This window comes from Alexandromys fortis, unplaced genomic scaffold, assembly GCF_014885135.2.
Source record: "Alexandromys fortis isolate MF-2015 unplaced genomic scaffold, M_Fortis_MF-2015_v1.1 scaffold_9, whole genome shotgun sequence".
NCBI lineage: Eukaryota > Metazoa > Chordata > Mammalia > Rodentia > Cricetidae > Alexandromys > Alexandromys fortis.
In genome coordinates, this window is record NW_026067892.1 from 3,891,427 (window position 1) to 3,917,376 (window position 25,950).

The window sequence follows — 25,950 nt, forward strand, 5'->3', positions numbered from 1 at the left end:
TATTCCCTCCCCTTCTCTCTCTGCTCCACTCTGTCCCATTTGTTCCCCTCTTGCTGGTCCCCCTTCTCCCCACAAATATTCTTCCTTTGTGCTTTCATATGTTACATTTATTCTAGAACCTTCTCTTTCTCATCCTCCTTCACAAGATCATCTTCCATTCATGGTCCCTTCTTCTTTAATGTCCTACCCATAGACATAAATTTACGTATGAGAGAATAAATATTGTCTTTCTGACACTAACTTATTTTGTTAACAGGACTCACAGTTACATACATTTTTCTGCAAATGTACTAACTTCCTTCTTTACGGGCAGATAAAATTCCATTGCATTGTGTCCCATATTTTCTTATAATATCCATCTGTTGATTGAACTGCATCTAGGCTGGCTCCATTTCTTAGCTGTTGTATCATAATGTAACAGTAAGCATGGATGTGCAAGTATCTCTGTGCTATGTTGATTTTGAGTCTTTTGGGTGCCTATTCATGAGTATTTTAGCTGAAGCACAGGACAGTTTTGTTTTCTAAAGGACCTCTACACTGATGGCCATGTGTACACTCCCATCAGCAGTATATAAGGGTTTCTCTTGCCTCTGTCCTCATTTACTGTCTTGATGAAGCAATTCTGCCTGAGATGAGATGGAATCACAAAGCAGTTTTAATTTGCGTTTCCCTGATGGCTGAGGATGTTTGAACAGTTTTCTGAAGATTCTTTGGCCACTAAATACAATTTTTTTATAAATAACACATTTATGTATGACTATACTTAGAGAAAAAAAAAACGCTGGTGGTGGTGGTGCACGCCTTTAATCCCAGCACTTGGGAGGCAGAGGCAAACAGATCTTGGTGAGTTCAAAGCTAGTCTGGTCTACAGAGCAAGTTTCAGGGCACTTAGGGCTGTTACATAGAAAAACCTTGTCTGGAAAAACCAAGGGGGAAAAAAAAAAGACAATATAATCTATTCATTCTAATGAATATATATTCTAAGAACATGAATATTAAAAGATAAGTAAAACTTCTAGTCATATTTCAAATTTATTAGAGAAACTAACAACTTTTTCTTTTTTGAAACAGAGTTTCTCTGTATAGCTCTGGCTGCTCTAGAACTTACTCTGTAGACCATGGTGACCGCAAACTCAGAGACCTGCCTGGCTCTGCCTCATGAGTGCTAGGATTATAGGCGTGTGCCACTGCCCAGCAATAACTTTTCTTTTAAAATATTGTGGAATAGTCAAGTTTATGAATCATTCCTCACATGTTTTAATTTCTTTAAAGTAGACTTATACACCACCTTTATTGCAACCAAATATCATGAGTTGAAATATTGCTCTTTCCCAAGAGAAATCAACAGTAAAAGAGGAGCTTATAGAAAAATCTTTTCATCTGACAGCTTATGATAGGATACATCCATGAATCACACTGAAAATCTATCCCTTGCAATCAAAGAAAACAGTGTTTACACAAAGAACATGCCCCAAAGTTCTCCAATAAAGAAAAGTGTTTAATCAAAATATTTGTTGACAGCTGGTTAGTGCTGATCTACCGTAGAAAAGAGAATCAGCATCATTACAATTCTTTGTTTTAGGTAGAAGAGCTGAATATGCAAATTAGCCCAAAATGGAGCCTCATTATCTGTTTTACACTTCAAGTGTGATTTTAAGCACTGTAGGTACACACACACACACACACAGAATGCACATTTATCCCAACAAACCGTGCACATCATCTGCTCAGGACCGGGAGCTGCACACATGCTTCTCCAACATTAACTGCAAGGCAGATGGCAGGCACTGATAACAGACACAAAACAAACCCCAAGTCTTACTCCCTCAAACAGTCCCTCTCACTTCTTTCCTTTAGAAAAATATCAAGTAGCTTTTCCTTACTATTGATTTGCAATAGGCAAAGCCAAGGAGGATTTCAAAGAAGGAAAAATGTTTCTTGGCACAGATTTGCTTTTACAGTCTTAGGCAGGAGACTACACTAACTTTGAAAGGCACGGCATACTGTATTGTTTATCAGCATCTAATGTGTAAATGAGCTCTTTCTATAACTGGAGGTTTGGTTTTCAAAATACATAATTACTGATCATTTTAGTCCGCATCACATTTCTTTTGCAGGGTGAAATGAACTAACACAGCTGTTATGTCCTAATAGCTTTATAATGTGCAAAGAATTTCTATGACTATCCAAAATTAAACCTATAGCTTCCCATCAGGCAGAACGTATTCAAGTGTACATATGACCCACATTATTTGGAAGAACAATTATTAACTTATGAAATTATAATTTGAAGCATAATGAAGGAAAGCTGCTAAGGAAAATCCCACTGCTCATGAATGAGGTCAGACACCACGTCCACTGCTCAGCTCTCCACCATCCGCCGCAGCACTTGGACTGAAAGAGTCTGAGTGTTCCTGCTGCTACTGTTCCGTGCAGGGATCGAGCCCTCTATTTTCATACTGGGAGATGAATTTCTAGAAGGTGAACCAAGCCTGGAACTCTGCCCAGAATTTCTGGCAGCCGACAAGCAATCTGGTTTCCCTGCTGGTCCCATGAGCTAACCTTGTATCCACAGCGAGCACCCTATTCCAGGGCCCTTGGGCCGTTTATAATCCTCACCAAGAAAGCACTGATCATTTTAGTAACCATGGAACTTGTATGCACAGTTCTCTTGAAGCGTATCTGTGAGATGGAATATTAAAAATCCTGTTTCCTAGTATTGCTTTCTAACAATGAGGAGGGGGACAGCAATGCTTAGAGTGTTTTCCAGAAAAAATCTATTATTATTCTGGCAGTTGCATTTAAGGATGTTAAGAGGGTTAAGGAGAATCAAATATTTGATGAGTACTACCTAAAGGAATGTAAAGCAAGGCCCAGGAACCACAAAATAATTAGAGGAGTGCACAGGGTATACTGTGTAATGGATGGGTATACTGGGCCACTCAAGTTATAAATATTGAAGGTCAGAGCAATCGCTATAGGTAGTGTGGGTGACATCTGACTGTACACTGGCCTAGCTCTCCACTGAGAGAATTACTAACCACCAGCATTCCCTCTGGATTACTATCCCAAAGCAAGCAGGATAGGAGCTGACTGTCGTGCACAGGAGATCTGCATCTAGAGTTTGCATTCTAGCTGTCCCTCCAAGTTCCTTGCCTTCCCAAGCTTACATCAGCAGGGCTTTCACCATCAACACTACTTTCTTACCCACATAGATGCTTGACTGACAGGCTTGGAAACTCCTCCCTAAAGGCTCCATTCATCCGTGTGTTCTCGCTTCCAGCTCCTCCATCTCTGGTCTGTACCCATGTTAGAGGCCCCTGGCTAACCATTCAGGAGCCCAATGCTCTGGGCAGCTTGCCTTCACCCTCCTCTGCCTTCTACCCAACAAAACACTGTCCCATGCCTAATATTTCACTATCTTCGTGCTGGTTCTGGATTTCCTGAGTGTCATTACTAAGTTCTAGCAGAGCAGTTTTCAAAAGAAGTCTCATGTATGAATGTTCACATTCCCACACAGAGCACATACCACAGTGACATGCTGATGAACAGCAATTTTTCTCTTAAAAAAAATGTGTACACATACACACACACACAATCATGTCAAATCTTGGCTCCAAAAACAGACTTTTTTCAGTTCTCATAAATTTTTACTATTCTCTGAAAATTAAACCAGTTGAAAAGTTCTTCATAGTGAAAACTTTAGTTATACGGTAAAAAGAATTCAAAAGCTTAACTTTAAATAAAACCAAGTAAATTCTAGAAATCTAGAGGTATTCACACATAGGCAGTATGGGTGGGCGCTAGGGAGGAAACAGAGGAGAAGCAGGAGACACTGGAGAACTGAGTGCAATGCAGAGCCTGCCTTTTGTGTCCAGTACCCAGAACATCCTCCCCACTTCACTTCCCTCGCAAGAGCTGTGGTCATTTAAGACTCAGTTCAAATGCTCCCCATAGGAGGGTCCTCCATCACTATGGTCTTGTACCTTTCATATTTTACTTTATCAATTTTTATTTTTTTATATTTATTAATTTATTGGGGCCCTAAATGCACGTCATGATATATCTGCAGAGGTCAGAGAAACACTTGCAAGAGTTGGTTCTCTCCTTCTGCCATGTGGGACATGGGATTCAAACTCAGTTCCATCAGGCTTGGCAGCAAGCACCTTTATCTATTGAGACATCTCTTCAGTAATCCTAGAAGGCAACATCCCCTCTTCCCAACAAAGTTTGTCCTCAGGGTTAGGGACCTTGGCTGCTAGATTCGGTTCTGTTCTCCACTACCCTTGAGTCTAGCTCTAAATAAAGAATCCTTTATTATACTCCATTCTGAGTTAGTGTGGGACTATTTTATCATAACCGACAACAAATTTTTAGTAGATTGTTATTTCCATTACCTCATGAGTCTCTTGCTATCTTACGTAGATACCTCCTACAAATGGTGTCAGGTGAATGTCTGAATAGATAAATCCTTTAGCTACAAAGAAAATACATATTTTTGGGGGGGGGGTAAATTATAAAAAGAATGTTTGAGGACTGATCAGGCAGCACCAATCTGTTTGGACCTAACTGCTTGGGAAGCAACTGCTAACTGATGTGGGAGTGTCATATATCAATCTGTTGATTTCATTGGCTGAGTAATAAAGAAACTGCTGGCCCTGATAGGTTATAAGATAGGTGGGCGGAATAAACAGGATAGGATGCTGGGCGGAAGAGGAAGTGAGGACAGACTCTGCTCTGCTCCCGAAGAGACGCCATGCTCAGCTCTCCCGGGTAGACGCGATAGCTCTGCTCTCTGAGGCACACGCAATGAAGATGGACATAGGCTAGAATCTTCCCGGTAAGCGCACCTTGGGGTGCTTACAAACATTACTAGAAATGGGCTAGTCCAGGTGCGAGAATTAGCCTGTAAGGGCTAGAGTTCATGGGCCAAGCAGTTAAATGAATACAGTTTGTGTGTTGTTATTTCGGGCATGAGCTAGCCAAGCGGCTGGGGTGTTGGGGACGCAGCCCCACCGCTTCATATTTCAACAGCTAACAGAACAAAATATAGCTCTTGCCCTTCCATAATGAAAATCAGCAACTGGTATTTGTGCTAATAACAGGTTATTAGTGCCATTAGCATCCTCTTCATGCAATGAGCTTGTTAACGCTCTCAAAAATTACAAAACAAAATGCTAAGAAAAAGGACAACCCCAATCTATTTTCTCATGTTCCAATCCTCCACTATACACAAAAGGAGCTCAAGCGTTATCCTTTAAAACAACAACATAAAACAAAAGGCCTGGATTCAGCTGAATAACACACATAAACAGCCATTTCTCAAAGGTCTTAATGAAAATAAAGCACAGTGTTTGGGTTTTGTTGTTATCACTTGGTTGTGCTGTGGGCTTTTTCCCCCCAATAAGAGGACTCTAGGTGAAAACAATAAATAATTTCTCAACTTAAAAAAAAAAAAGGCAACTCAATATGTGAAGAGATCTTGTGAAAAGAGATTTCACAATGTTTGTTGTTTCTAAATACAACTGAAGCAAACAAACCAGGAAATAAGAACACCGGTGGGTTTCATTCTACAATAACAAAGCCTGCAAAGATCTTAGGAGGAACCAAGGGGCAGAAAGATTTAAAGCTCTATTGACAAACTGACAAAGCATACTGAAAACAAGGTTTGCCAAATGCTCTTAGGAGCATGTTTAAGAAGAGAACTTCTTCAATTGCTCATCATCATCACTAAGTACGAGTTTGTCCACTCGGTGGCTGTCACCAGCTGGACAGAGCAGCCTTTGGTGACAGTGAGCCTCCTGCAGTATTCCTGCAAATGGCTCTCCCCACAGGGGAAGAAAGAGAAGTCACTCAGTGGGAGAATGCTTCCCAAAAGGGCAGCAAAGGTTCTGGTTCCTGGGTCCTGCAACTCTAGAGCAGGGCTGTTCCATTTGTTTTGCTAAGTTTGATCTGGCTCAGTGTTTATTCTGGAGGTTGAACCCAAGGGCTGGTGTGCGGTACGGTGCTCCCTCCCACCTTGCTGCTCATGCAGTGAGGGCAGCTTCTGCACCACCATCACACACACACCCCACCCCTGCCACCACCCAGTCATGGCAGTGTCTGACACAGAATCAGATCCTTTGGTTAAAAGCTCAGATTTCCAACACTCAAGTTCTTCATCTGTACAGCAATGGAGTCGGTTCTCCTCCCATGAGGCCGCTGTGAGAATCGCAGGGGGAATAAAATGTGGCTGGGTCCACAAGTGCTTAATACACATCAGGCTGCTCCCTTTCCAGCCTCCCCAGCCCTCTAATCCTCTCCCTGTATCCTCATTCTTCCTCCTGTTTTTCTGACTCCTCATATATATTCAGTGAATCTGTTACTCTTTTATTTATTTCAGAGTTCCAGAAGAAGGCCTGAAATCCTTATTTGTCAGAAGCTGGAACAACGGCGCTGTGGAAGCCCACAAGTGCCCTCCGCTGTGCAGATGACGACTCCTGAGTTTGCTGGCACACAGTGGACATCCACGGATTCTGGGCATAATTAATGCTTCCATCAGCGGGCGACTCAAACAGTACAAATGTTTCAGATGTTATTTCACAAATCACAGACTTCAAAATAATTTATATTTAAATATGGTTTTACTTAAAAAATCATTTCAAATTCTCTTCTGCTCTAAGTAAAATTGTTATAATTTAGTGACACCATGTGGCTACGTTTTGCTTTGCATTCTTAGAAAAAAATGCTCCTCTCTCTGCAGGTTGTTCTGTGCTAGTTCAAGTACAATATCAAAGTTATAGGTAGAGGAACAATTCAAACTCAGTGTTTGCTGAAACAGCTACTTCTTTAAAGTGGACCCCTTCCCACTTCTTTTCCATCATAAATAGAGCATTTCTCAAATGGCTGAGCTTTCTGATCCCAGGAGGAGAGTAAAGGCTCAGCATAACTGACTAGGAATCTAAAGCCTCCAGCTGAACTGCTCAATTATGCCACTGTTTGCTTTTAAAAGTAAATAAATGTTATCTCTGCCCAGTTAAGGGGCCGGGGGAGAGAAATAACACAGATGTGTGCGTCCACACACTGTCAGCATGGCAAGAGAGAATGCCTCCATAAATAGAAATGCTTCTTTTCTCGTTTGTTCTCTCCCCGCCTGATCTACAGCCCTGTGTAGGTACTATAATCTAATGAGAACGAGTGGGGGGAATGCTGTAGCTGCTGACAGCGGGGATGAGGGTGAACTGAAATGTACAGTAGCAATAAAAGACTCAAGTGCCTCATGCCAACAAATGGTATGGTTTTAGTACACATCTAGTGAGGCTTCCTACAGAAGACCAACTCCACGAGCAACATTTGCCAAAGTCGCCAATGCCATTTCCTATAGCTGAGCTCACACCACCACCCTGGCAACCTTACTTAAAAATGATCCTTGTTATCCATAGTGCCATCTTGACAATATGTGATGGAGGTGGGTCTTGTATTCATCTATTAATTAACCAATAAAAGCAACAAAGAAAACTGCTTGGCCCTGATAGGACAGAAAATTAGGTAGGCGGAGTAGAGAGAACAGAATGCTGGGAGAAAGAAGCCAAGTCAGACAGTCACCATGATTCTCCCACTCCAGACAGACGCAGATTAAGATCTTCCCTGGTAAGCCACCTCATGGGCTACACAGATTATTAAAAATGGGTTAGATCAAGATGTGAGAGCTAGCCAGTAAGAGGCTAAAGCTAATGGGCCAGGCAGCGTTTAAAAGAATACAGTTTCCGTGTAATTATTTCGGGGCATAAGCTAGCCATGCCGGCGGCCGGGTGCCGGGGACGCAGCCCCTCCGCTCCTCACTACAACAAATATGTAGTTATAAATTTGTGCATATGCCTCCCCCAACTGACAAATGTGGAACCCCTGACATCCATCAGAGCTACAATCTCAGGATTAAGTACAAAATATAGCACAAAGTAGGTGCTCATTTGCTGACTGAATAAGTGCTGACTGAACACATGAAGAGAATTTTTTCCTGAGCTGGTAAGGCACAGCTAAATTCCTGTTCTGCATGGAAACAGAGCCCCTCTAGTGCGATGTTTATCATCACTGAAGGCCTCTAATGGAACCCCTGAGACTAGAAAGACAGACTGGCAGATGTTCTGTGACACCCTTTCCCTTGTCTGTGACATACTTGGCACATTGTAATTTCTCACTCTAAGAAAAGAGGAAGGAAAACCACAGTAATTCAAACAGTCAACAGGAATCAAAGGCAATCACTGTAAAAGAGTCAAGTATATGCTACAATTCAGCGCATGAGAAACAAGGCCAGTCTCATCAGGGTGTAAGCAATCATTGTTAAGTGAACAACCCTAAGTTAACTCCCCGACCTAAACCATCCCCTCCTCTGTCTGCCTGAATGGAATATCTGACTATAAGGAATTTTTAAAATAATAGAAAAATATGTAGCATTCTTTAGCACTGGATTGAGGAACACCTTTCTGAATAATATATAAAACTAGAAATAATTTAAAAACACTGATTTGAGCATCTCTTTTAAAAACATAAAATTCTATTTGACAAAAGAGCATCAATTTAACACTAAAACCTAGTATCAAGTCACATAGCACACAAAAGAAAATCACATATCGCACACACAGAGGCACGCACACACATGCATGCATGTCTCTATCAATGCAAAGGTCTTACAAGTGACAAGTACGGTTTGCTCTAAATATGAAGATTGCACATAAGCTGCAAGTCCCTTTTCTTCCTCTCCACCTAAGGATTAAAGATGGGGGCAGACAGTATTAGTCTAATCTTCTGGTCACACAGAACAAGCCCCACTTCACACACAAACAGGGGTCCAGTATGAGTCAATCACTTCCCTCCATTCATCATCATGGTTGAAATGATCACTGTGGTCTGAAGCCTGGCACTATCTTCCTGCAGCAGACACAATGTACTGCTGTGCAGGATGAGCACTGCCTCCATCACACTGCACAGGTATTGCAATGGCAGACTTAATGACTGTATCTATACACATACATACACACACGTATACATATATAAGAATCAAAATATACAAAACTGCTATAAACATTCAAAAATGGGCAAATGATTAGTTATTGATATACCTGTTTGTGGCAGGCCTGGGACTGTCATGTGTGACCTGACAGTACAGGAAGTACCCAGACGACTTGGCTACTAAGAAAAGGCACAGTTGTCTTAATAAAAGCCACCATGCCAAGGATAGGACCTTCTCTGATGATCAACAGTTCAGATTCTCAAGTGGACAAAAATAAAACTCTGCTATGTATGAATGTCTACTTGACATCACAATGTCTACCAGACATCACACTCTGCGCTTGTCAACCAGCTATCAAAGCGAAGGCCATAAAGAGTGCTGTTCCCGTTCTTGATGTGTGTGGGTGCCAGGCTGAGGAAGGCACAGATTTACCACAAAACGAATGTGTGAGGTAAAGCTAGGATTGGGGTGAGCCCCATCTACAGCGCAGCTCAGTTCCAGGCCACAATGCGTGTTTCCTCTGGCCTGGTCTCAGAAAGAGGTGCAAGTAATTTCCCTCTCATCAGTTTATAAAGCATCACCACTGTCACTGGAACAGATCAAAGCTGCCATCCATATAAAGCATTCAAAACCTTCTATTTGAACCTCCAAATTCAGTTTCCTAAAGAAAACAAGCTCTGGAAACGCAGAGCTATGTGCCCCCTGAGGAGTCTGCCGGCACTCCTCCGTCCTAACGAAGGAACGCACGACCAAGATGACATAAGGAGCGGGCACAGCGGTGCTGATTCACCGTCGGCACAGTCAGCACCTGACATCACGAAACCACGCTACGCACAGAGAAACTGCTGCATACAATACCACAGTCTAAGGTCTGCTCTAAAGTACAATGATTTGGAATCCAAATTCCGTGCCTATAAGAGCTTGCAATTTCACTCTTGGAGGCAAAAATAAAACAAACACAAAAGATACTAAAGAACAAAGGTGATATACAAATACACAAATTAGCTAACAATAAAAACCAAATCCTTACATAGTAAGGAAGTATTTCTTTGCAGAGGGAAGTTCCTGCAAGCAGTTCATTTAGAGCATTGTTTAAGCAGTCAATAAGTGATTAGGAAGGAAAACCAATGCATCCTTGGATGTTAGTAAAACCTAATTCTTAGATTCATTTTAAAATACTGTTAGAACAAAAACCTAATCCAAGAAACAGAATTTATAAAGAAACGTAATAGATGAGTTAAAATGGTTATTTCTTACTAATATGGGCCCTGAGATTCCTCGCTTTTCTTGCTATCATTGTCTCTACCAGCACCTTTGCTCAGATTTGTAGTTTGGCACTGATGAACTGTGGTGGTATGAATAGGAATGGCCACATAGGTACATATATTCGAACGTTTGATCCTCAGCTGATAGAACTGTTTGGGAAAAATTAGGAGGTGTGACCTTGTTGGAAGAAGCTTTTAACTGGGGCTGGGCTTTGGGCTTTCAAAAGCCCATGCCATCCATGCAGGAGGTGCAGGGGTGAGTATGGGTAGATGGGGGGGCGGTGGATGCGTGCTCTGGGAAAAGGTGAAAACCCACAGTTACTGCTCTGGAACCTGCCTGACTGCCTGCTGCAAGCTCTCACCACAACGGCCATGGACTCAGCCTCTGAAACTGTAAGCCTCAATACACTCTTCTCTAAGTTGATTTGTGCATGTGTTTTTCCATAGCAACTGAATGTAATTACTGTGACATGCACTAAAACAAACGCTGGCAGCATAAATAAAACAAAAAATGACCCTGGCAAAGTTAAGTTCATAAAGGAGGGAAAGAAAGAGGGGAGGAGGAAAAATGGAAGTGTTCAAGGGAAAGTATACTTTGTAGACGCTAGAGAGCCTGACTGAAGGCAGCTGGAGCACGGCGACTGTCCCGGCTGGAAGCACGGTAACTTGTCATCCGAGCCATGTTCGCATTGTTTCAGATTACATAGCAGTGCGCTATCCTCCCACTTAGCTTAGGCTGACACTCTGTTTATTTTTTAGCCTGCTTCAACCATTACAACCTGAGTTACTGCAGACTGCATCTCCTCTTTCTCCTCTACCTCCTCCTCCTCACGGGTCACTCTCTCCAAATATCTGGTGGCAGCTCTGGGATATGGAATCTTAACTCAATTTCTGGTCCCTCTTATTTTAATCCATCCTAAACTCCTTTAAGTAAAAAATATTTTAGTCCCTCTCTGGGGAAATGAAATGGATTTTGTTCATTTATACACAAGAGGATCCCTGGGTAACAATACTGTGTCCAGTAATACCAATAAAAATGTACTAGTGGTGGAAAAGTTTCATGAACTCTTGTGCTGAGTTAACCATGAGTTCACAGAGGTGACTCCTGGCCAGGAGACTAAGCCAGGGACATTCTCACCTGCTTCATGTCAGTCATGACAACAAGTCAGAATGGATGGCATCTGACATGGGGAGGCAGGTGAGGTGATGGTGAGAGGCCAGCTCCACATTGTCCCTGTTTTTTTCAACCATTTCTCTTCCCTACTCTTCTCCCACACCTATATATAAGCCTAATATTTTCTGCCTTTAACCTCTTGCCTTAAAGATTATCATCGGAGGGCACTGTCCAGTGGGAAGGACAAATCTATGTAATATTCAGGGAACTTCAACCACCTTTACCAACTCCCAATTTCATTAACTTACATGTTTTGCAGAAGTACAGAAAGTTTTATCTAAAGAAGAATGTGAACTATTAGAACAATAACCTTTCAGCACTCTATACAACAATCCTACCTGGGGGCTGGGATAGAATCGGCTGGTACTGAGAAAAAACAAGGTGAGCATGAAGCCTATCAGCTAAGCCGGCCTTGCGCCTTTGACCAACTGCACTTAAAACACCTGCTCTGGCAAGGTAGTGGTGGCGCACACCTTTAATCCCAGCACTTGAGGGGCAGTAGCAGGCGGATCTCTGTGAATTCAAGAACTACAGAGTTAGTTCCAGGACAGGCAAAGCTACACAGAGAAACCCTGTCTCAAAAACAGACGACAACAACAACAACAACAAAACATCTGCTCTGGCACACCCCACCTGCCATCCTGATGCAGACAAAGCATCCACAACTCTCCTCCTGCTCTGGGCACCATCAGGGAGCCTTGAGGAAGATCTTCCCTGGATGTGAAGGAAACACCACCATCTAACCACAACTGCTTTCTCTATGTAGACAACATTGAGTGCAAAGAGCAACTCCATCCCCACACTCGCACAGAAAAACACAGCACAACATGCTGGACAGCTCCCAGTGCAGCCACTCACTAAGGTCCATAAACTTCCCATACAGGGTTTTGTTTTTCTGTTTGTTTTTTCTTTTGGTTTTGGTTTTTTGAGAGCAATCTTCTCAAACTCGAAATGTCCTTAAATAAAGATGGAAATCATTTATTAACAATGAGTACTTACCTGCAGACGCGAGCTGGGAAATACAACTTCTGCCAAGACCGACACAGGTAATGTGAGTGATCTATGACTCTGATCCAGTCAAGTTCATCCATGGACACTTCAATAAAGTAGGAATAAGACCTAGGAAGTAAAAGGAAAGAACAGGGCACAGTGACAACAGAAAACCAAAGTAAGATATTAAAATGTACCAAAATATAGAATAAACTAATTCTATCTGTTTCAAAATAACATTTATCAAATTTAGGTAGCAATGAAAGCTGTATAAAACACTCTTCTTAGCATTTACTCAATGTACTGACATTTCCTCTCAGTTTGTCTTTCTGCCTTAATCAAATGATGAACTACTTAAGAACAAAATGAAACGGAAGACTGTTTTTCCTCACATTGCCCAGATGCCTTGGTCATGCCCTATTAGCAGATTAATAAAGCCAAGAGGGAGGAAAGGAGAGACAGAGGAAACAGGAGCAGAATTGGGGAGGTTAGACAGAGAAGGGACAATGAACAGAAGCAGGTAAGTGCCCTTTCTTTCCTCCTTCCACGGCCCCTGGTCTAGGTGTTCTGCCCTCCCTTCCTGGCAGGGAAAGTTAAGTGGAAGGGTGGAATAGTTCTCCACAGAAGGCAGCTTATCTCCAGCCACCTCTCAGTCTCCTACCATACCACACTTAAAAACAGCCTGCTGGAAAATAAACAACATGGGGGAAAGATAATGCTTGTTTCTTTGGGATGCAACTTAAAACTTGCCAGCTAATAACCTGGCTGTAATGAAAACAGCCCATCATCTTCCCCTAGGCAGCTGCCCGGGACCATTACATGCTGGTCCCATACTGAAAACATCTGTACTTCCTTGCCATGAGCCAAATTTAAATTTGAGGTGCAGTTATTACTTGTACTGTAATATCAACAGGAACAATCTCGGAAGATTTAGGTGAGCATAAATGTCAGCCTGCAACCCACAGCTGTGGCCAGAAAAGGTCAGCTTATTTTGTGTCATCCCCTTGCTTTCTGCTGTCCCCTCAACTCCCATTCATTTTATCGCTCAGCCTCAAACTGGCTATAACCTTTTATTGAACCTCTCTGGGTTATCAGCAATGTGGGATATAATTTTACAACACATCAGAATCTTTTTGGCTTAAGATTTTGAATTTTTCACCTTTACTTCAAATGTTAACAATGCTGTGAGAAAAGAACAGGTAAAGCTAAGTCCTCTGTGAATGGAATATAGATACTAAAACAAAGTGGCCGATAAATATTTAACATCATGGGAACAATGAGCTGTGCTTTCAGGTTCAAGCACACTAGCCTTTTCCTTTATTATTTTTATACCAATTTCATTATTAATTAGATGAATGAAATACGTAAAGCCTTTAGAAAGCCTACCATATACAAGTAATGGAAGTGCAATATAAATATTATTACACTGTTATAATTAACCAGGGATTCTTGGAAATGAGAAACATGAATTAATTCTAACCACTTCGTCAGTCATGCACCAAATATCCACACCAGGATACACGTGAGGAAATGCATTCTTTTTGTTAAAGGATTTATTTTACAGCACACATTACATGTGGTTGTGAGTCACCCAATGTGAGTGCTGGAATCAAACCCTCGCCCTCTCCACAAGAGAAGTACATGGATCTGAACTACTGAGCCATCTCCCCAGCCCCATGAAGTATATTCTTAATAAAAACAAAACAGCTATCACCTAGGGATCTCAAAAACAACACTACACATACAAATGCTGACTGAATCACCTTAAAAAGATTCCCTCAAATGGTCAAAAATTCAAAGTGCTACCAGGGCGCACTCTCTTCCTTCCATGTGAGCCCTATCACTACTCCCACTGAACCGACAGGCCCAGACCCAAAAAGCACAGCAGGTTCGGTAGGCCTTAGGTTAAAAGTACTACTAGAGACCACGTAGTTCTGCTCATCACTGCCCTGGTGCTTCTGACACCAGGAATGCACAGGCACAAGCAGACAGAGTACCACAGAGGTGCTGGAAGGAAAGCACTGCTAAGAAACCGGGCACACGCAGTGGCCTGAAGAGCACGCCACTTCTTTCTCAATTTGACTTCATTCCAAGGATGCTTAGCTATGCACTAAAAGACAATTTCTTCAGTCATTTAATGATATGTATTTTAAAGTTTTCATAATATCCAATATTAAGGAATCAAATAAATAATGTTTACTTATATGGAAGGATGCCAGATAATATTTAAAAACTAATAGAATGTTTTAAATGTAGTAACTAAAACACACTTGGCTTTAATTTCATGTTTCAGTTACTACATTTCAAAGGCACAGTGGGGCACACACATCTGTAATACAAGAATTTGGGAAACTGCGGCAAAAAAAAATCCAAGTTTGAGATCAGGCTAGGCAAATTATTAAGACTCTGACTCTTACGGAAGAAAAATAAAAAGTAGAGGTAAGTTTTCCATATAGCTAGTCTATACTTTGTGAAGCTATGTGAAGACTCTGTAGTGTGCATATGTGTATGAAACAGACAGGGAGAAAACAAACACAGATGCATACGAATTTTAGTGACGGGTAGTGGTGAGATTACAGCAGTTTCTACTTTCTTCTTTGTGCTTTTCTGTATATCCCAAAATAAACACTTATTCGGTGCTTGTATATAAGGAGGACAAAAGGGGGCTGGAGAGATGGCTCAGTGGTTAACAGCACAGGCTGCTCTTCAGAGGACCCAGGTTTGATTCCCAGCACATACATGGTGACTCACAACAGTCTGAAACTCCAGCCCCAGGGTATCCAGCACCTTATCACCTTATTATGGCCTCCGGGAGGCCAGATACTCATGATGCACATACATACATGCAAGCAAAACACTCATAATACACAAAATAAAATACCAAAAACTTTACATTTTAAAAAGGACATTTAAAAGAAATCTAACTTTTAATTCTTCCTCTACAACTAACCAAGAGAAATAGCAGAATGATCACAAATAGGTCATTTAAACCTGTAAAACCAAAGCAGACTGTCACTGAGTCAGTCTTTCCCAGTACCTCTGGTCCACTTCCCTACTAGAGAGCTGTGCTGGACATTATGTCAACTTGACACAAGCTGAAGTTAACTGAAAAGAGGGAACCTCATTTGAAAGAAAAAATGCAGCTGTATGGCATATTCTTAATTAATAATTGATGGGGGAGAGCCCATCCCACAGCGAGGGGTGTGTGCCATCCCTGGGCTGGTGGTCCTTGGTTCCATAAGAAAGCAAGCTGAACAAACCATAAGGAGCAAGGCAGGAAGCAGCCCTTCCATGGCCTCTGCATCAGCTCCTGCCTCCAGGTTCCTGCCCTGCTTCAGTTCCTGTCCTGACCTCCTTTGTAAACTGTGATGTGGAAATGTAAGCCAAATAAACCCTTTCCTCCCCAAGTTGCTTTGGCTGTGGTGTTTCATCATAGCAATAGTTACCCTAAGACAGAGACACTGTCTTTCTCAATAACTGCCCCCTTTGCCAGTAAATAAAAAAGCAGTAAGGGAGAGGAACCAAAGCAGATGACCAAAAAGTTAGGTCCTCTTCAACAAATGCAACATCAGTGTCTCAGGGACAGAAGGCCTCACCGGCTGTCACGGTCCCACAGGAGGAGGCGTATGTGGTTGATAATGGACGGCTGGCCAAGATTGATCTCAATGCCAGAGCGGCAGTCATCATCGATGGGATGCCTGGAAAATCCATGATCCAAGTCGTAATTTTGAGTGTCACCATCCAACAAGGCTGACTTCAGCTCTCCTTTCACAACCTGGGCTCCGTACTTCATAGTTGCGATGTTTTCTTCCGGTACTACAGTTAGAAACAGAGTGAGTGGAGGGGTGACTTTCATGACTCTGTACTAGTGAAGGGAACGTGAACGTCTAAGCATTCTAGTTAACTCCAGTATCTGCATTTGATTTTAAGTTGCATAGGCATGAAGATGGAAATGAAGAATATAGAATGTCCACCAAAATTAAAATAGCTCAGCATTCAAACTGAAGGTCACTACCACATCTATAGTGAGCCAGACACTAGACATTAAGGGAACGCCACTACTAGAATCACGAGTAGCAGAACAAGCAATCCTCTCTGTTCATCCCGTTAGCAGCTTTAATCTAATGTCTGCTGATCAGAAACAGCACATCAGATGATCTGCACCCGCCATCCAGACTCAGGACAAGTGTCCAGCCAACAGGCCAAACGAGAGAAGAAGCTCCAGTGCTGCTCACTGTGAGTCACATACAGACAAGATGCAGCAGTTTTCCATGCTGAGAAAGGAAGATCCTACCTTAAAAGAAAATAAACATCACTTGATTTTTGTTGTTGTTGCTGTTTTAATTTATTTAATTTTCTTTTACGTGCATTGGTGTGAGGGTGTTAGATACCCTGGAACAGGAGTTACAGACAGCTGTGAGCTGCCAGGTAAGTGCTGGGAATTAAACCCGGGTCCTCTGGAAGATTAGCCAATGCTCTTAACCACTGAGCCATCTCTCCAGCCCTGTTTTTTTTTTTTAATTGAAAATTCAGAAGCCTGTAATCAGAATCAATATTGTAGCTATCTTAAGCGCTCTCCTTTCTCCAATGAGAGATTAGTGTCTGGGACTTTAAAGTCATTTATACATATCATGCTTCACAGGTAAGGACGGTGTCTCCAGGGACTGACACCTAAACCGGCACTCTCCACGGAAAGACACAAGGCTGCACAGACATGCTCAGAGACTGAGTCATAATTTAAATCAAGGCTGTACCCTGAACTGGATATGTCACCTGGGAGAAATTACTCTTTCTAAATGTCAATTTCTTAAGAGGACAATGTTTGTCCCCTACATGTCCCTTGTAAAGACTGAGCAGGTGTTTGTAAAGCGTACAGCGTGCTCTTTTAGAAACAGTCATCACTATATTGCACTACGTAAGAGAACTATGCAGGTTTCCCAGCAAGCACATACAGCTTGGCCATATGGTATGCAGAGAAAAGGGAGACTTATCAGGTGCACAAGAAAAGGCAGGAGGAAGAATTCAGCACTGCAGCTATGGTGGGAATTGGCTTGTGGAAGTTTACAAATAAAGACAGGTAACAGTGGCTCCAGAAGAGGACAACAAATGCAGCTAAAAGCAACTGAAGCAACTCAGGAAACAAAGCAAGTAGAGCAATGCTCAACGGCTGAAGTGGCCCCTTCACAACCTCCCACGGCCGATTCTGATCACTCTCCATACTCCTCCCAGACACCGCTGCATGCACTTACAAATATTAGCTCTTTGATTTAGTCCTCATATTGCTCCCAGAGCACAGTACAGCACTGTGGCCAACACAGTTGAGTCGCGGAAGCAAGAAAAGCTCAATGGACCTATTGTTCAGCAGAGCTGGTGTCAGACTCAGGCACCCAGGGGGTCCCACTGCTAGTTTAAGGCTCTGAGCCTCCTTCATAGGCAAATTCTGATGGGACTGTTGAGACAGCACAAGTTAAGACCAAGACATAGAGGGACTTGTGTCAAGCCTCCAAGCTTAGAAACTGAAGCCACCTGAAGAGAGCTTCTTTCAGTACTAAAAATCTATCACACTCTGAATAATACAGCAGGTCCAAGAGTTTCTAATGATTACAGCTGAAATCTAAAATAGAAATAGTCTTCTTTTGAAGTCTATTTCAAGAGTACTTGAGCATTTTCTAGCCGTTCTCAACACGCTCCATTCCCAGAGAGCATCTTTCGCTCCAACTGAAGACCATTTACACAAGTGGAAATCCCCTTGTGACAAGTAGAAGTACACTGCTAGATAAAAATACAGCTCCAATGTAATCTTTCTCTTCAAAATCTACAGTTAAATGATGAATTTAAAAGGAAAAGTCATCCTGGAAAATTTTATACTACAAAAGTATTCAAAGCATGAGTATTCTTAGTACCTGTATCTCCCTATCCATGAACAAAAAAAAACTTTCAGAAAATAGAAGGCAGTAGCAGGAAATGAGCAAATCATAAATTAGCAATCAAAATGTTCTTTACATTTATGATTTATAATATATTTTATAGCCATTAAGAAAAATGAGCTCTAAAGTCCTATAGCTAGGTAAAAACAAACCAATTATTAGAAAGGGGGAAAAGGAGATAGTTGGGTTATTTAAAGCTCCCTCCTCTCTCCAACTGCGATTAGTGTCAACGACTATGAAGTCATCTATAGATCAAATTTCACAGGTAAGGAAGGGGTCACCAGGTACTGACACCTAAAAGCCAACACTCCAAAGACAGACAAGAGGCTGCATGAACATGCTCAGAGATTGAGTCATAATTTAAAGCAAGCTACACGGTGAGAAAAGCTGAGGCGCTGGGCTAACAACCCTGTGTTCTCTTATGTTTATAATCATCCTAGAGACATAGCACTTGAGACAGGCACTTATACCAATGAATTATTTGGATACAAAATAGCTCCCTGCCCACTAGAATCTCTTTACCCACTTTTGTCACCTAAGTCATCTCCTACTTTCTGAAATGTATGAGGCCCCTGCTTCCCTCCCTCAATACTTGCTAACAACTGTGTCATTACAAACGACTTTCCCAAAGTTCCTGTCTTGCTTTAACTTTCCCCATTAACCTACTATTTCCAGGCCTTGTTTCCACACTTCTCAATTCTGACACAAACACACAAGTGGAAACAAAAAAGAAATCAACTAGGAGAAATTACGGAAGCGCATCTACTTCCTACTGTTTGATCCCAGACTAGGCAATTAAGTTACCTGGCACTTTAGGCAAGTTACCAAGCAATAGCATGCAGCTAAATGGGACCACCGTCCAATTTATTTAAAGAAACGGGTTTCAAAGCTGCCTCCGCTGTGCGAATCACAGTACTGGACTCAGCCCCAGATGTTCAGCATCTTGCCGAACAAGAGACCTGCATGGACACTGAACATGTCCACAGATGAATGCACCCCACGGATGACACAGCAGTAAAAGAGCCAAGAGTTGAAAGTTCGTGTTACAATTGTCTTTATATCGATGGGGGAGAAAGACTTAAATTCTAGTTTAGAAACAAAGGACTCATTCAGTCTTATGTATTTAAAAATCTTGATTCAGACACTGTGGCAGGTGCTAGAAGATCACAGACAAAAAAGGACACAACTGTATCATTAAAGACCTCAATCTAATGAGTGCATCTAGACAAATAAAAACCAACAATTCTATCACAGCTGCAAAGATCCATAGAGCAGTAACTCACACAGGCGTGCAAACACACCCCAACAATGTACCTCAGCAGTCTTAGGAACATATTGACTTTTACTCAATAAAGATATCCTGAGGCTAGAATCTGTGATACAGCTCTATGCTATAAGCATGCAGAAATAAGAAGTTACTGTTCTCTTTCCCATAGTCTAAAACATGCGATAAACAAAACAGAGTATAACTCAGCCTCATTAGATAAAGCACTGACTTTCAAAACAGCATCTATAGAATTAAGATAAAACTAAATGTTAAGAGAATGGGAAGGAGGCTGTTCAAATATCCTAAGATTTCATTAAAAAGGACATTTCCTTTCCCTAGCTGCATAGATGAATGATTATATATGCATAAAACTATGTAAACTACCTTCTAAAGAGACCAGCCCTCATCACTGAGTAAAAACATCTTCTGGATCGCCCCCTTTAAAATGGGGTGGCGTGTGCAATTTAGTAAAGTATCTAAGTAGGCATTGAGGAGAGACTCTTCTAGAAACCCAGGTCTATGAACTTGTAAGAGCAGCACCAGGGCCAACAGAGGCCCTCTGCATTTCTGATTAGACTCTAAACACGAACACATGCCAGGTAACAATATCAACAGTCACACAATCCCCCAGCAGCTCCAAAACCAGCAGAGCGAGCTTCTCCAATACCACAGAGCGAGCTTCTCCAATACCAACAGAGCTAGCTTATCCAATACCAGTGGAGCTAGCTTCTCCAATACCAACAGAGCGAGCTTCCAAACCATCAGCCAAAGAATGGTTCTGAGCTGTTCGGCCTTGTTTCCCAACGAAAAAAAAAATGTGTTAAAATAATTATCCGAATGTTTGGATAGTTCTTAGAAAATAATCTCTTTACGAATCTGCTAGGAATGTATTGTGTTTCCACAGTATTTTTATTATTGGTTTTACTATCTAAATACTATAAAAGTCAGAAAATATCCTGCTATTTAACCATTACTCAATGATTTTATGATTGCCAAACACTTTTATAATCTATTCCTTGAGCTCTGCCTGAATGTCTCCAAAATGAAAATTTTACCCTGATGAGCAATAGTCACAGAAAATACATCATTCCAGAACTGAGTGCCTTAGTATTTCCTCCCCAAGGAATCTCCCAGAGAACTAGAATCCAGTGCTTACAACATGGGCTGACCAAGAAACCAGTAACTGTATGAAGTGCCAAATATACCTAACACCTACATCCATGATCCAACCAATCTTCACCAAACCCAGTTCTAGGGCATATCAGCCAATCACAGGAAAGGAGAGGCACTTACATAAGAGGATACAAAATGAGGGTTTGGGGAGTGTAAAATTCAACATCGTTATGTCATCTTTCATCCTCTTACACAGCCAAGGCTGACCTTCAACTGGCCCCTCTAATTGCTTCCTAGACCTCTGCAGTTTGTTCTCTACAGCTACACCATTCTGTTTCTCTACTGCCTTTTACCTCAAACCACAAAACCAATCACTAACACACTGTGCGTGTTATCCCTTCAAACAGAATGCCTGATTCCCTTTAGACCATTCATGAACTCACACGATTTACATCCAGAGTCCTCTGGACTGCCATTCGCCTTGACTATCTGGCACGTGAGACAGCATAACTGCCTCTCCATACAGCAGCTCTCCCCTCTGACTGGCTTCTGTGGACTTCCTGTATCTCTGCTGCCTCCCTGCCTTTCGAATTCCTTCTCCACCTGAAGCCTCCAGCCTATAAGTCTCCAAGTCTTGGAGCTTGATTCTTTTACTCCTTATTCTTACCAGATTTCAACTCTTTTGGTCTCTAGCTTTGACTGCTCCCCGAATTCCATAGCATGCTTTGATCCAGCAAGCATTCACCTGTTACACACTGGTCAGTGTGTTAAATGGTCAGGATAAAAGATCAATAAATAAGACCCACAAAAAACACTGTCTTTAAAACTCAAAGGTAAGTAAAGGAAACTGTTTACAAGAATGTGGTGAATGTAACAAATCACAATGACATACAGAGATGAGGGAAAAAGAAACCACATGCCGTATTTACACAAATTATTCCAGTTAATCCTCCTAACAATACTGAGATAGAAAACTAAAACTCAATTTATTGCCAGATCATACAGCTAATGACTAATTCAGGACTTAAAATCAAATTTGTCTAGCTGAGGGACTCAGGAGACAGCTCAGTCTACAGAGTGTTTACCAAACCAGCAGTGAGAACCTAAATCATTTCCTAGTGCCGCCATAAAAAGCTGAGTCTAACGGCACACAACTGTAAACCCCAGAACAGATCGGTGATCTGCCGCCCAGCCAGCCAGCCTACTCAGCTGGCCCCAGGCCTCAGGCAAAGAGCAGGTCTCAGAATCAAGCTGGATGACTCCCACAAGGTAATGCCTGAGGCTCACCTCCGGCCTCCACATTCTGTGCACACATATGCATGTATGTGCACCCACAAAATATGTGAGGCCAAAGAACTACTGTTCTTTTCCGTTGAAATCGAGATCTGACAACTCGGAGTAAAAGTAGGCTAAGGACTTCTATTTAGGGCCCACCAGCATTTCAAGAATGTCTCAAACCAGTCAAGAAAGGTATCATTCCAGGAAATGGCCAGTCTGACCAGAAATGGCAAATATCCAGAAGCCCTCAAGCTGAATAACCAAAGCCATGCTCAGCATCTCCCAGCAGAAGCACTGCCTGCCTGAGGACATGAAATGCCCTGAGCTTTAGCGGGCACCATTTACTGTTCTAAGACAATGAGGCCTCGGGACTGCTGTTACTTAGATTTAGAAAACCACAGTGAAATCCTCCTATCACCAAACTCTAACTTCCTGAAACCCTGCCTATACTCCTGTTCCTTTCCACTTCTCTGCCATCACACGCTGTGTCAGTCAAGCAGATTAAATTCCTTCCTCACTGGTTTTCTGGAATCCAGTTTAAACTCTTCCAAACCATCCAGGAGAGCCCCACTGCAGTGTGCAGGCCACTCTCAAGTAAGCTTCTCATTGTAGAGAAAGGAGATTTGAGCCAGCTTTCAAAGATCTCCATGACCTGTCTGAACTGGCACGCAGCCATGGGCTCACACGGCAGCAGCACACCCTCCTGTTCTATCAAGCGCTTTCGTCCTGGCCTCTCGATGCACAACTCTAATAATCTCACCCATCTTCCAAACTGGCGCTCAGTCAATGATAATGCCACTCCAACCAAGGAGTTTCCTGCCTTCCCCTCAACCATTCTAGGCCACCTTTTCCTGAAGTTACACCGTGTTACCTACTTCAACACTGTTTTGTTTTTTTTTTTTTAAGTTGGTCACAGGCCTTCTCTCTTCCACAATGAAAGTGGAAAGGTCAAAGGCAGAGGCTGCTTTTTGCACTTCTGCTCCTTAGCTTCATAGTTTAATAGGCACAGCCTACAGAGGCTAGTGACATCAAGTTCTCAGCTTATCATCTTCTGTGTGACTTTGGGCAAGGCACCCAATTCTCTTTGTCTCATTTTCTTCACTTGTGAAACAACCAATGAGAAATAGACAGTGTGTCTCCTCCACGGACTTGAGAATGGAGTGGAAGTAGAGCCAGGCCCTGACACACAGAGAGCATTCAGTAATCCTTAACTGCTGTTATTTCACTTGCAAATCAGAATACTGTTACTATCAGCAGCAGCTGTCACCACTACTTAGAATCTCCACAGGTGGTACCTGAAGAATTAGGCACTCATCTTACCTGCAGGAAGGAGGGAGGACGAAAAGTCTTAATTTGACAAGCAACTTTTCAAGAAAGTGTCTACTGACATCCCGAGGAGCCGATGGAAAATGTCCAGGAATGACAACAAATAGCTGTGCTAGCTCATCCTGTTAGGAGAACGACAGCAAGAGACACCCACAGGAAGCAGAGCTAGGTCCATTTGGCCTCGGCCTATGCTATGCATACCTGCACCAGGGCTCTCTAGCTGGAGTTCTGCTGTTAGGAGTAGGTGAGAAGGAAAAACAGATACTTACTGAGCATGCCTCTGTAGTTGAGGTCCATATCCCGGCTCTCTGAACGCACTTTAATGGCATCGAGAATAGCATCTGGAGACAACAACCCTGAAGGTCTCACAACATTCAGAAGCTCAGTGAGGCTCATCAGAGGTAAACGCACAGCCTGCATGATTTCAGCATGGTTCTCCTTTGCATTGTGCTTACACCAGTTTAACAAGGCTAAGAAAATATCTTTCTCAGGAGCAGCAAACGAATCTCTTAAAACGATGTTCAGAAGCGCCGTCTGCAAAGGATAAACAGGGAGCACAGAAGTCAGCATGGAGCACAGCCACGGGCATAACCAGCCTGCAGAACTTGGCCAGACAGTGGGTAGTAGTCCTTTCCTTGAGGACTATCTGTCCTTCCTATCTGTCCCCTTCTCCCCTCTGCCTATGTGAACAAGCAGCAGTAATACTTCGGGTGCAGAAGCTCATGCTTGTAATACCAGCATTTGGAAGGCTGTGGGTCTAAGGTCAGCCTGGGCTACATGGTGGTTCAAGGACAACATGGGTTACTTTAAAAAAAAATAAAAATAAAAATAAAAATAAAAATAAAAGAAAGACTTTCCCCACACATCTATACCCATCTTTTGTTGTTTTAAAGAGATTTACTCAATTTTTAAAGTTATGGTACAGAGTAAATAAATTTTTCATACACTGTGTTGCTCATATTTGTAACAGTCCTTTGCCGTACTCCCCATTCCACTGCCCATCTTGCTGGTACCCTGTTCACCTCCCACAGCCCTGCTTCTGCTTCCATGTCATGTGTATTCCATTACCCAGCACATACACACGCCTTTTCTCCTACATTCTGTCTGAAGATCATCTTCCCTTTTCATAGTCCCCTTTCTAGTTTCACAAGCCAGAGTCATCTGAGAAGAGGGACTCCCAATAGAGAAAATGCTCCCCCATAAGACTGGCCTGTGGACAAGTCTGTGGAGCATTTTCTTGATTAATGATTGATGAGGAAGGACACAGCATACTGAAATCAGTGCCACTCCCTATACAGATAGATTCTGGGTTGTACAAGACAGCAGGCTGAGCAAGCCCTGGGGAGCAAGCCAGTAGGCAGCATTCCTCCAGGGCCTCTGCTTCAGTTCCTTCTCCAGGTCCCTGCCCTGACTTCCCACAGTGATGGAGTGTGACCTTAGAGTTGCAGCTGAAATATACCCTTTCCTCCCCAAGTTGCTTTTGGTCGTGGTATTTTATTAAAGCAATAGAAACCAAACTTAGAAACCTGGTCCCTAACATGTGCACATTTATACACATATGCATACAATGTAGAGGCCATTATGAGAGCAACCGGTAAATCTGTCTTTCTGAGTCTGGCTTCTTTCAACTAATGTAATGGTTTTCAGTCCTCCCATTGTGCTGCAACTGTCATTGTTCACTTTCCTTTGCAGCTGAACAAAGTCCCACTGTGTTTCTGTACCACATCACTTATCTGGCTGTTGATGGACCATTGTAGCTACTGCAAACAGTGCAGTAATAAACCTGTATGTGCAAGTATCTCTAATATGCTGACTTCAAGTCCTATGGGTTTATATGCAGGAGTGGTATAGTTTGTAGCCATCCTTTTTTTTAAATATTTATTTACTTATTATATATACAATATTCTGTCTGTGTATATGCCTGCAGGCCAGAAGACGGTACCAAACTTCATTACAGATGGTTGTGAGCCACCATGTGCTTGCTGGGAATTGAACTCAGGACCTTTAGAAGAGCAGGCAATGCTCTTAACCGCTGAGCCATCTCTCCAGCCCCATAGCCATCCTCTTATAAAACAGCAAGAACAAAGATGGCAAACTGAATGTGTGTACGTATGTGTGTGCACGTGCATGCATGTGTGTATTCTTTGAGAAGGTGTGTATTTTTAAGTCAGTAAGATAAGCCTAGAGTTAAAAATTCAAAACCTTCTGTTTTACAGTACTGCTACACTACCATGGTTTTGGTCCTTGGCTCTCTGGACTGAACTCCATAAACTGACTGATGCACCCATGAAAATTCCTTGCTTACAGAAGTTAAATGGGATAATTAAAAAAAAAAAATCAGAGGGCTGGAGAGATGGCTCAGCGGTTAAGATCACTGGCTGTTCTTCCAGAGGTCCTGAGTTCAATTCCCAGCAACCACATGGTGGCTCACAACCATCCATATAATGAGATCTGGTGCCCTCTTCTGCCCTGCAGGTGTACACGAAGATACTGTATACATAATAAATAAAGAAATATTTTTAAAAAAATCAGAGTTCATTCAAATCAAGATGCACAGCTCTTTAAACACACACAGACAAATACTGAGAGGGACAGAGAACCACGGCTCCGGGTTCGATGGC

The 25,950-nt window shown here is 42.3% G+C and overlaps 1 protein-coding gene across 1 annotated transcript in view; it reads right to left on the minus strand.

The window, feature by feature from the left end:
* Positions 1-25,950, minus strand: part of Btbd9 (BTB domain containing 9) — a 353,804-nt gene that overhangs the window by 287,528 nt on the left and 40,326 nt on the right. Inside the window, exons 4-6 of the mRNA XM_050138586.1 lie at positions 23,599-23,863; positions 16,015-16,234; positions 12,428-12,547 (exon numbers count right to left, since the gene is read on the minus strand). Coding sequence (XP_049994543.1) covers positions 12,428-12,547; positions 16,015-16,234; positions 23,599-23,863 — 605 coding nt within the window. The remainder of the gene's footprint in view (positions 1-12,427; positions 12,548-16,014; positions 16,235-23,598; positions 23,864-25,950) is intronic.